Genomic DNA, 12,363 nt, shown 5'->3' with positions numbered 1-12,363 from the left:
TCAAACGAACTGACATAAAACTTATAATGTGAACTTCCTACTAACTATATTATTTAGCAATTTCCTTGTTATTTATATAGACATAAAAATGTTTATACAAGGCTTTTGGTGGTTTAGTGTAATTAAATATGCACTAAATATAATGAGATTAAACTTAAGTAGCAGTAAAAAATAAATAAAGCTTTACAGAAACTGAACCAAGGCAGTCAATATATATTTGTCATAGCTAATGCTACACTGCTTCAGTTCTGTACACCTATCTTCTATTTTTTCATATTTTAAGTTTTTTATAAGGGAATATTTTGTATGTACTTGTTTTGTATAAAGACTAAGTACATAAACAACATAAATTAACACATCAAAAGGTGTACCTGCATTTCACACGCAAAATTTAGTTGCACATAGAAATGAGTTCTTGAGCACTCACATTCACCTTTTGTATACAAAATACCCAGTATTCCAGAAGCAGGTGTGGAATTCTCTATTTGGAGCTAAAATATGCAGCTAATGTCTAGAGCTGAAGTTTAGAGCTAAGGGAACCAATATTAAACTTCTTATTTCAGTGGAACTGAGGCCTGAAGGCTACTGAAAGCAGAATTTAGACTGAGGTTGCTAAAGGCCCATAGAAATTTCTGTAATGGGATGTTCAGTGCCCTAGGAATTAATTAGGTACATGAACAGACCCACATCAGAAAGAAAGCCAACAGCCTTCTTTCAGAGGTGAGATGCTGAAAGTCACAACAGGGAGTTGAGAGTCCTCAGCAACAGCGGAAATGAAATCCTGGTGTGGCAGACCATGAGCTGACAGACCCACTTGCCTCTGGTTATTCATCATGGTCTTCACTGGAAAGTGTCTTCCCGAGCTTGCCACGTTCTACAGGACAGCACAAACGCGTCACCTCTCTGCAAATGCTTTTTGCTGGCCAGGCAGCAGGAAAAGGGAGACTTTCCTCCCACCTTGCATTGGCTGAGCTGCAAACAGCACTAGGTTAATTAAATGATAGCAGCCTGACAGAAAAGTTTATATACGATCCCCTCATTAATTAGTGGTTATTCCTTCCTGCATTAGAAGAATTTGGTATAATCACGCCATGATCTCATGGCTGCATGACCCACTGCGATGGGCATACCCTTGCACTGAGAAGCTGTGTGGCACAACCACAAGCCAAATTAAAACTGAGACCCTTTTACCTCTCGGAACCTGATGCTGAATGCGAACAGCTCACGTAACTCATGCCAAATTTGCCTTTTTTTTATTTCTTCTTTCCTTTTTTTTTCTTTTTTTTTTTTTTTTTCCTCCCTTGGGCCTCATGGACATGGATTTACTTTATTTTATTTCAGTTTGTTTATTTGCAGGAAAAAACTGCCGCAGTAATACAAGGGAGTGTTTGGATATGGTGCTGATAAGCTTTGTGTGCATTCAGAGAGGGCTTGTCACAGTGACATCTGCAGGCAGCAGGGCACGGGCCACCAGGAAATATCAGTCCATGGAAACTGGTGTTTGCCATCCTCCAACTGTCTCAGCTGAACAAAGGCTGAGTTGCAGACAGAGGTATAGAAAGCTGCTTCCAAAACACTGTTTGGTGGAACAGATGCTCCACTGCAACAGAACATCTGGATCATTCCTCTCTACTTAGATCCTGTTATGATTCCCAAGACCATTGGGGAGGACGATGGTCTGGTGCCATTTGCTCTACATTTGCAAAAGGCTAGCTGGTTAAGTGTGGGGAAAGGAGAGCTCAGGGAGCTTGGCTTTCATCCCTCCTAGACGAGGAGGTCCCTTGCAGAGCCCTGGGCCCCACATCTATCACATGTGGAGAGCCTCCTCTGATTATTGCCAGGGTTATATGACTTTGGAGAGGCAATGTAATGGGAATAATGGGAGAAAGTAAGGAACCACGAAGTTGCTGGGATGGTGAGGATAGGATCACCAGCCCAGAGGATCTGAGTTTTCATCCTGATAGGTATTCCAGTTTGCAACAATCCACTCTCCCCATCATATACATGTATACCAGGTCAACTGCATCCTGCAGACACGGGGTGGGGTGGTGTGAGGGGGAGGAACCAAATACAACTCTGAATCATACAGTTATTTGTAGTCAGATCATTCAAATTGCTTTGTATGGCCAAACAGTTTAAAACCATAGAACCATTGAATGACTTGGGTTGGAAGGGACCTTAAAGATCACACAGATCCAACTCCCTGACATGGGCAGGGATGCCACCCACTAGATCAGGTTGCCCAGGGTCTTGTCCAACCTGGCCTTGAACACTTCCAGGAATGGGGCATCCACAGCCTCTCTGGGCAATCTGTTCCAGTGCCTCATCACTGCCTGAGTGAAGATTTTCTTCCTAACCTCTAATCTCCCCTTGTTTAGTTTAAAGCCATCAATTTTTAAGGCACAGTAGTGGAGGGAAAAAAAAGAAAAAAAAAAAAAAGAAAAAAAAAAGAGTTTCTAATCCAAGATCATGAACACTTCTGCTGTGGTTTTGTCTCTCAAGTAGATAAAAAAGAAAAGCATCTGTCAGGTTCAGAAGGAAGTTTAACTGTTCTAGCACATTGTTACTTTGAATTATTGAATGCAATAGGGATCTGGTGGGCGAGCTATGTTAAAACCTCTGCACACAGATCACAGACACAGGTAAACTGGGCTTATCTGTGTCTTTTGGGGTAGATCTGGAATCCCAGGCCATTGTGGATGTGAAGAACAGGTGGTAGCATACAGAAAGAAGACAATACAATTCCATTCCTATTACTTTTCTCATGAAAGTAGTAAATATTAAAAGAAAACAAAAAAAAGAAAAAGAAAAAAGAGAGAGAGAAAAAATATTTAAAAAGGTAGTTTGAGAGTGTTTGAGGCCATCAAATAATGTTCAATAAATATTTCTATGTTACTGCAAGATCTAAAGCTGATGGTTCCCCTGTGGCTTTGGGAGATAGGAAGAAAAAAATAATTAGTCTTACAACTGAAGGTAACATGCAGACTGAGCAGCAGCAAGACCCACCCAGTAGGAAGGGAAAACACCAAAACTTTGAGGAGACTTTTTTAAGGCTCCCACCCTTTTTTGCAACAAATTGTGGAAGTTCCTATTCAAGCACACATGACTTTCACAATAAATCTGTTCCCTAATATTTGTCAAGACGAAGTTACAGAGTTAAAAAAAAAAAAAAGCCAGAACACAAAGAGCAACAAATACAGCAATTCAGAGCAACAGGTAAAGAGAACCAATACCTATTAGGATGAGATCTACTCATCATTTACTTGTTCCTTAGCAGAGAGGAGGTTCCAGCTGCAAGTGCTGGAGGAATATCTCACATTCACAGGGTGAAGGGTGCAGGAAAAAACAAGGAGGAGACCCAGACGAGGCACGAGGTGAATAGGGAAGAGAGCACAGAGGGCTGGGGTGCACTCAGAAGTTGCACTGATTGCACAGCGGCAGTGGGAACCAGCGGCTGGTTTGGGTTTGGATGGAGCTGGGAAGAGGCAGGTGGTTTAACTGGGTGGTCTGTGATTGCTACGATGCTGGAAGGGACATGCTGCCCACAGTAATCTTGAGCCAAGGCAATCAAAGCAAGGAGGGAGCTAAGGTAGAGCTAACACAAATTCTGGCCACATATTATGATACCAAAATCATGCCAGTTTAAGAGCCCCTATCCCATATTCACTGTCCTTCTAACCTATCTTAAAAAAAATGCACAAGCAGCACTATGAGTTGAGGGGCTTAGCTGACAAGATCGACTTTTCTTTGGTTATCATTTGGATGGTTAAATCTCACAGAACTTTGCTGATGTGAAAGTGAGAAAGGAACAACCAGACAAGGGAAACCACAAGGTTGATAGGTAAAGCTATAAAAGATTGGGCCATATTTAATTGTGTGCTCTAATGTAAAATATGGTCCTATGTTTAATGTTAATGGAATACATCATTCATGCATCATTGCCATAGGAACCATTCCATTAACATTAAACATGCTTTGATACCAGTAAATACTACTGGCTGGCAGAGGAAAGTTACAACAAGTGTAATTTTGCTCTTTGTTTTCTCTTACCATGTGTAGGTGTCTGGGTGGCACTGTTTAGTATCAGGTGATTATAATTTTGTTCTTGGTCATCTGAAATTCACAGAGAAAAAAAAAAAAAGATCCCTTTAAGAAACAGCTTAGCAAACCCACTGATCTACAGATGATAATTACAGCTCACAGTATTCACAGGAAGTCTCAGCATGATTAAAGAAAGAAGAAAATGCTTAAGAAAGCAGAAGTTTCTGTTATGTAGTTCGCTTAAAATTCCAGATGCAAGAAGAACATGATAATGGCAAACTGCTCCCCTTCTGCTGAGCCTGCAAATTAGCGTTGTCTGTAAAGGTAAGAAGCATGCCCAGCCAGGAACAAACCAATATCGCTGTATCAGCTGCTGGAACCTCACAGCCCCAGCTCCACTCCTCCTCCATCCCACATGAAGCTTTCCAGGACATTACCACCAGCTACACAGGTAACAGACTCTCCCACTGAGACCACAACCTTACACAATAGCAATGTCACGTAGAGTCTAGGGAAGGATCAAGTAAGTAGCTTTGTAATGCAGGAGGAAGAGTTCAACAGCTGCACCTGGGCTGCAGCTCTCTCTCCCCTGAGAGCTGAGACTACCACGAGACCTGGTGGATTCTTATTAAATGCACCATGCTGAAAAGTAGGAGGGAAGCAGTCAAAGGCAGCTTGACTGCTACCTTAGTGATTAGTAACTGTCCAGAAAAAGTTTCCAGAAAAACATTCAATAAGGAATTAAGTGTCTTTGTCCAGTACTTTTTTGTTTGGTATGGGGATTGTATTAAAGTAGGGGGAAAAGATTTCAAGGATTTTACATCTTATGCCTAATGTCTAATCTGCTATTCTTGAGAACCTCTCATGGATATTTCACTTTGCCGCCAGGAGACCTGTTTCATAATAACTTTCTTACTGCTTTTTAGATCAATTTCTTCTTCCTGTTTACCAGGAACATGGAGAAAATCCCTGTTCTTTCTGCAATAGTTTTTTATGCCAAAGTTGTTATTTTGTGTTCCCTTAACTTTATTCTTCAAGCTAAATGACATAACTTCCTGTATGCTTCCCTATAAAATTTGCTTTGCCTTTGATTGTTTTCATCCTAGTGCCCTGCATGCTTTATGATTAAACTAGATCCTTCTCCAGCCTTTTACCCAGCCTGGGACATGTTTGTGGGAGGAGACCTTACTAGTACAAAGTGGAATGTGTGGATTTTTCCAAGTGTTCTACTGTTGTTCACACAAACTTGTATGGTATTTTCCTTTTCCATAACGATGCAAAATTCCTGGTTCATATCAAGTTTATGATTCATTATGCTTTTCCTGCTTTTCAAAAGAACTGCAACTTGTCCATTTGTTCAACAAATACAAAGTTTTTTAGTTTTCTTGTTTCAGTCCAATGCATAGCATTTTTCTTCATCTAATCAATTTATTTTCAGTCTATTTCTCGAATTTTTAAAGAGTATTTTAAATTCCAATCCCATCCTCTAATAGACTTATGGTCATCCAAGCTTCATATCATCTGCAAATTTAATAAGCAAATTCCCTTTCCACCAGTAACAAAAAGACTGAATGCGGAAACCCATCAGTTCATCTTTCTACTGATATTTACTCACTTTTTATGGTTAGTCAGCCATTATGGCATCTACCCTATCGAGGTTCATTAGCACCATGTTTCTCAAATTAGTCTCACATTACTTTCCCACAAATAACTGAAAACCTAGCTAGAGTCACAGTCCCTCATACAAGCTATTTCTCCCTGGATAAAAAAGCACAGTAATAATAATGATAATTAAAAGAACAGCTTGACATGATTTGTCTGCTACTTTATCTCACTGGAAGTTCATCTTCTTGCACAACATACTGGATGTCTGTGTACAGCCAGGATTAAAACCAGAGGTTATTATTATTATTATTATTATTATTATTATTATTATTGGATGTCAACAGACTAGGTACCTTAACTTACTTAGCATCTCCATCTAGAAAATAGATACTTATCAAATACACTGCCAGTGAAGCTTAGAAATTATTAGCCTGGCTACCAGTATGTTATGAGCAAACCTTGAAAGGAGGTCAGGTTCCCACAGGCATTTAAAGAGTCCTTCAGTAAGTGGCCGACAGATCTCCTAAGACAGAATTTTCCTTTCGATCTTCCATTGACGGTTACTTTTAGCAAGCAAAAATTCTGCAGTCATTACTTGTGATTTTGTTTCTGTTCCTCCATACTGCCTCCTTTCACTTTAATGTGAAAACAGAATCAGAAGATGAACGGCATAAATTTAACTCTCTGATATTTCTGGAATCCCTCTCAGTCTGGAGGGACTTTCAGAGGTTTGGGATCAGCTAGGATACTTGTCATCTAGTTTCCAGCAAGTATGGCACAGAATTCTGCTCACTAATTTCTACATTATGTTTTAACATTTTCTGGAGTTCAAACAAACGCTTTTGGTAATACAGTTTTAAAAGACTTTACATGATGGTAAGTCTGACAGATACTTAAAAGAAATAACGGCAGTATTTTTAGACTTTTCTACCAAAAAACATTATATACTTTAGTTCTCAATCATCTGTCTTCAACTCCTATTAGATCTTTCATACTTTTTGTCCAGAGTAAGAAAACAATTTATTATTAGAAAACTCCTCCAAAAGTAGATATTTCTAGATCATGAGACTTGTCAATCAGCAACTTGATTATTCTCTTAGATAGTCTAAATATTTTGTGCTTCTGAAAAGCTTTAGTGATAAGGTCTGGGCCAGACTTCAGTTATAGTCAGTTCATGAAACTGTCAGGCACAAATGTGTTCTGGATATTGCCATTTCAGTGGTGTTTAGTCAATACAGCCAGCAGCTGGGCTGCTGAGACTGCCAGATACACAACTTTAGAGCAGTCTCCTCTATGCAGAATTTGTAGGGTCTTTGGTTGCAAAGGTAGCCATTCTGTTCAGTGTGCATCAGGGGTGTCTGTGCCCTGATACCAACTGCTTCTCTCTTACAGCTGTTTTTCTGTTCTTGAGTTCATAGAATCACAGAATTGCTGAGACTGGAGACATCTCTGGAGATCATCTGGTCAACCGCCTAATCAAAGCAGGGTCAACTAGAGCAGCATTGGCCAGCATTTGGCCAGCAATTTGGCCAATCAGTGGAGATTTTGAATATCTCCACTGATGGAAAGTACTTCCAGTGCTCCACCACCATCATAGTAAGAAAGTTTTTTTCTTAGATTTAATTGGAATTTTCCATATTCCAGTTTGTGACCATTGCCTCTTGTCCTATCAGTGGGCCCCAGTGAAAGCGCTTGGCTGTTTTCTTTATTTGTCCCATCAGGTATCAATACGCATCGATTAGATCCTCCCCAAGACTTCTTTTCTCCTGACTGAATAGTCTGAGCTCTCTCAATCTCTTCCTATACAACAGATGCTCCAATTTCTCAAACATTTTTGTGGTCCTACTCTGGAGCCTCTCTAGAATATCTCTCTCCCCTGTGCTGGGGACCCCAACACTGGACCCAGCACTCCAGATGTGTCTCGCCAGTGCTGAGCAGAGGGGCAGGATCACCCACCTCGGATTGCTGTGCTTCTCCTAATGCCACCCGGGATGCTGGTGGCCTTCTTTGCCACAAGAGTGCGTCATGGGATCATGTTCAACTTCGTATTCATTATGTATTTTACCAGTTATTTCATCCATCATTTATTACTTTAAATTATTTAATTGAATTATTAAATCTATTTTTGAAAGGTGCAAACTAGGTACTGAGTAATGAGCCTATTGTATTTTATGATGACCTGTCCTTGACATTTTCACCTGGTAACTTCACTGAGCATGAAAATTTCTACACAACCATTTCTCTCCTTAAAAAGTGAGATACATTCCCAGGAGGTCTCCATACTTCCATGTGCTTTGTATAGCAGCCTGTGGTACCTATGCTAGTTCTTCTGGATTCCAGCCAGGCATAGGGCTGCAGTTATGCAGTGTAGTTAAGGACAGCAAGGACTTCCAGCATGGCTGTGGCAAAGCTACTTTTCAAATCAAATTGCTAAAAACATCCAAAGATACGAACTGTTTGTCCTATTCTCTACTAATGCTGCTCACGCTGGAGGAGTTGACAGATAAAAGGCTACACAGAGATGATGGAGACATGCACTTGAAATGTGAGCATTTAAAACAGTAACTGGCAAAACTTTAGCACATTAACTATTCCAGACGGGAAACAACAGTTTTCTCTCTCCTCAAGACACAGAGTAGTCCAAAGCAGTGACTTCCACTCGCAACCTCATTCCTGGGGCAAGATATGTCTTCACTGAGGACAGTATGACTATATCAGCATGAGTAGGAGCCGTGGTCTTGTGACTCAGCTTTCCATTTCACCCTAATTTCCTCCCCTCCCCTCCCCTCCCCTCCCCTCCCCTCCCCTCCCCTCCCCTCCCCTCATATTTCCTCTGAAAAATCTCACATGCTCTTAGGTTACTGTTTAAGAAATGGCATTCAAAATAGTCTTATCCTGAATTATTGGCATTTTCATATGGCTGAGCTAATCAGGCATCTGAATGCAGTACTTGCCTTCATTTACAGTTTCTGTAGCCTATTGTAAACACTTTCTAAGCAATAAAATGCTTTAAAATGATGGCCGAGCCTTCCTACACCTCTTCAGGTTTAACAAGATAATGCTGTTAATTGTGAAATGCCAGTTAGGCAGAAGCATATCTATTGTAGAGACAAGGATCTGAGTTCAAAGCTACTTACTAGGAAACTCCATTAGGGAAATAAAGGATTCATAGTGCTCTGAATTGCCAGACCACAATGCAAAATTTCTGAGCACAGCTGGAGGAGTGATCAGATACAATAACCAGCAGAAAGAAAGAGGCATTTTACAGTGGGAAAGAAAACCTGTGGTCCCAGAGCCTTGGGAATCCAGGAGAAGCCACATGGATAGACAGGGCTGTAAGGGTTTCAAGTTTCTTTGCAAAGAAAATGGGCTCATACAGTTAGGACAGAGAAAAATGCTGCATCCCACAAGACTGTGTCTGTGGTATACATGTGAATCTTATAACCACTGCTCTGGGAACTAGAAGCCGTGTGGGGATGGGGCTGTGGTGGGGGCGTTAATGACAGGAGAAGGGAAGATGGAGCAGGAGGGATGGGATGCTGGGCCTGCATGAGGGATGGTGCAGGAGAAGTGTGACACAGGTCAAGAGAAGGCTGTGTCCCTCTGAGGTGAGGAAAAGACCAAGTCTTTAGGAGGGAGAAAGAGAAGTCTGCAGGTGCCAGGGGATGAGGGCCTGTCTAGGTGGCCTGGCTGCCTTGCTCAGGTGGCCCTTCTGCTGCAGGTACCAGCCTGTCCGAGCCCTCCAGAAGGCTTAATGCTACCAGGTAGGACCCAGTCGTAAGCACCTGCATTAACTTAGACAACCATGGGACCAGCCACAAAGCAGCCTGCCCTGACATTTCCTTCCTGGTCATGTCCCCGCAGGAGGCCCTATGCAGCCACCCCAGAGAAGTGGCCCCACCGTCAACACAATGTGCACGGCATGTCTGGTCCCCAGCTGTGCTGCCCACCTCACACCCCTGCCACCACCAGTGCCAGCACTGCTGGGGACAGGCCCCAGCAACCAAATTCTGCCAGTGGCAGTGACATCTTGGACGCTGAAAAGGGGAGAGCTTCTTCTGAGGCAGGCTGTCATTCAGTGCTAAGGGCATCAGATAATCTTGTGCACTGTCACAAAGCTCTCATTGTCTCTTATCCTCCTCCCTTCCTCCTGTTTCTCCAGGTCTCCCTGTGGAGGTGACACTGAGGTGGGCTGGCAGCTCCCTGTGGCCAGGCCAGGTGTCTCCTGCAGGAACGGGGTTTCTGCTGGGCTTGGAGTCAGGCCTCAGAGAGGTGTGGGTATGGGCACATGAGAGGGATTCAGGAGCTCCCCAGACTTTCCCAAGATCCTTTCCTCAGTGTCCCCAGCCAGCATCTCCAGATGGAGAGGAGAGATCTCTCAATTAATAATCTCCCAGATTTTGCTGAGAGTGCATTGCATTTTTTAAAAGACTTAGTCTGGTGTCAGCTGTGGCATCCAATGATTGATTTGAAGAAATGTAAATGTCTTCTTTACTGTGGATGATAAAACATGAAGCTGTAATTTTCCCACTGAATATGCAGAATGCTTTATGGTCACCAAAACAACAAAAGAAGTAGCTGAGTGACTTTGGTGATGGGACAATATGAACTCCCTCAGATATCTATGGGCAATGGGCACTGTAAGTGCCCAGAGCAGATCAGGATCAGACCCCTGGGGACCTAAGAGCATCTCTAATGGCCATGTGAAATCAGCACACCCTGGGTCAGCTCCAGGGGTGGGATAGACTGAATAGCCCCTCACACCCTTCTTCTCAGAGGTAGGTCTTTGTCTGCGGAGGTATTGATCTCAGCATTGAGAGGATCTCTTTTCCTGTGGTCAGGGTTGACAGCTCTAATTTGCAGCATAAACTGCAAAGTCAATTGTCTGCCTCAAGGTGTAAAATTCCGAGTACCTGGTGAAGAAAACTTTAAATATACCCCAAAGAATTCCCATTGTACTTCTTATCCAGGAGATGCTCTTAAGAAACAATTCTTTTTGTGTAAGGACCTTTGTGTAAGTAACCTTTCCTTTGCTACTTTGTTTTACTCTACTCTAGGGTACATTTTTTTCAGTCTCAGGGATTTTATGTGTGTTTATTGTTAATAAAAACTTGATTTATTGTGATCTCCAATGGAAAAAATAGCAAGTGTCAGAATATGGAAAGAAATTGTTGTATTTTCTGGTCTGTCTTCCCTAATAAAGTCCCTTATAAAAACAGCAAAGGAAGGATATTTTTAATATATGCCAGCTATATAACAGATATATGATAGCTCTGAAAGTCATGCAATAATTTGTGTTAGGTTTGCAGTAGTTATTAAAGCAGTGGGAACTGCTCTGAAATCTATATTTGACAGGACCAAAGAAATGGACTCAACAGAAGCTATTCCCCTATGAAAAACACTTTCTTGCGTTCTGCCCCTCTGGTCTTTTCAGCAGCCTCAGCGTTTGCCTACCTTCAGCCTTATTCTCCAGCTGAGATATTCAGCAAAGAACATAACAAGCAGTTTATTTTTCAGATGACAAGATAACTGTTTGCCATCTGCATTAATGAAATGAAAATCCCCTTCAAGAGCTAATCTTCCAGAGTACTTAAATGCAGCAAAAGACTACAGACTTTAGGAACTGAAAGAGATGGAGACCCCCAAGGCAATGAAGAAAGCAGACCAAGAAGTGATGATGAGAATGTAAATGCCTGTGGCACAAAGCTACCAGTTTATTATCTGCCTGTCCCCATTGGGCTTTTATTTTTTTTCCCCACAATTTGTGGTCAAGGGGGTACCACCTGAACCGATGGCCTTCAACTGCTGCCATGCTGGTCAGGCAAAACTGAGCAGTGTGCCTGGGTGAGGAGAGAAGACAGCGACTCTTCTCTACAGGAAGCCTTCTCCCATCAGTTCAGATCAGACAGGATGGTGGCAGAGGACATCTCCCAGCACTGGGGACTGTCCCAGGGAGCTGGCGGAGGCTGAGCCCTTGGTCTCCTCCTGAGGGAGACCTGCCCAGCCAGGACTCTGTGGTGCCTTACCAGGGTGACGAGCATACAGATGCTAACCCTAATACTCATTAAAACCCAGCTGTCTTTCATGTACATTAGCCAATAACTAATTACCTTGTACTTTTATACTATGGATATTCAGCCTTGCAGAGTGTTTCTGCACCTGGCTAACAATACCCAAACTGACACCCAAAAAAGGGACTGTAGCAATGGACACAAGAGTCAAAAACAAAAATTAAGCTACTAGTGAACTCAGAACATCAGTTGTTAAAGGGACTGGAGATGCCAGATTAAAAGCTGTCCACAAACCTTTAATTTGATCTTCATTAAGTCAGGTTTTTGTTCTACCATTCCAGCCTATTTTTCAACTGTAATCCTGTGACTCATTCATTGAACAGGATGCTCAGGGAATAAGGCAGCTATTCAAGAGTTATTTTAATCCTCATTAAGTAGTGAATGGCCCTGTTCTTTAGTATCCCACGCCATCCAAATACTGCACTGATTATGGAAACTGTTATTTTCCATACAGGCTTCCCTCTAGTTCTCATCTAAGTCTCACAAATGTCTCTATACTCTCATTACAGGTAGGGTGGGCTCTGTTAGCCCCAGATTTAAGCTGAGCAAGAGAGCAATTGTACCTGCATCTGCAAGATTTTATTACTTTGAGGAACCCCCATGGAACAGATAGGTCAAATTTTGCAGATCATACTGGGGATTTTTA

The 12,363-nt window shown here is 42.0% G+C and overlaps 1 protein-coding gene across 1 annotated transcript in view; it reads right to left on the bottom strand.

Moving 5' to 3' along the window:
• The window catches only part of SHISA6 (shisa family member 6), a 254,479-nt gene that overhangs the window by 21,114 nt on the left and 221,002 nt on the right, over window positions 1-12,363 (bottom strand). Inside the window, exon 5 of the mRNA XM_027471237.3 lies at window positions 4,051-4,113. Within this exon, the coding sequence (XP_027327038.1) occupies window positions 4,051-4,113 (63 nt within the window). The remainder of the gene's footprint in view (window positions 1-4,050; window positions 4,114-12,363) is intronic.

This window comes from Anas platyrhynchos, chromosome 19 (genome assembly GCF_047663525.1).
Source record: "Anas platyrhynchos isolate ZD024472 breed Pekin duck chromosome 19, IASCAAS_PekinDuck_T2T, whole genome shotgun sequence".
NCBI lineage: Eukaryota > Metazoa > Chordata > Aves > Anseriformes > Anatidae > Anas > Anas platyrhynchos.
The sequence above is the reverse complement of the archived record's forward strand: the minus strand, read 5'-3'. Positions and strand labels throughout refer to the sequence as shown.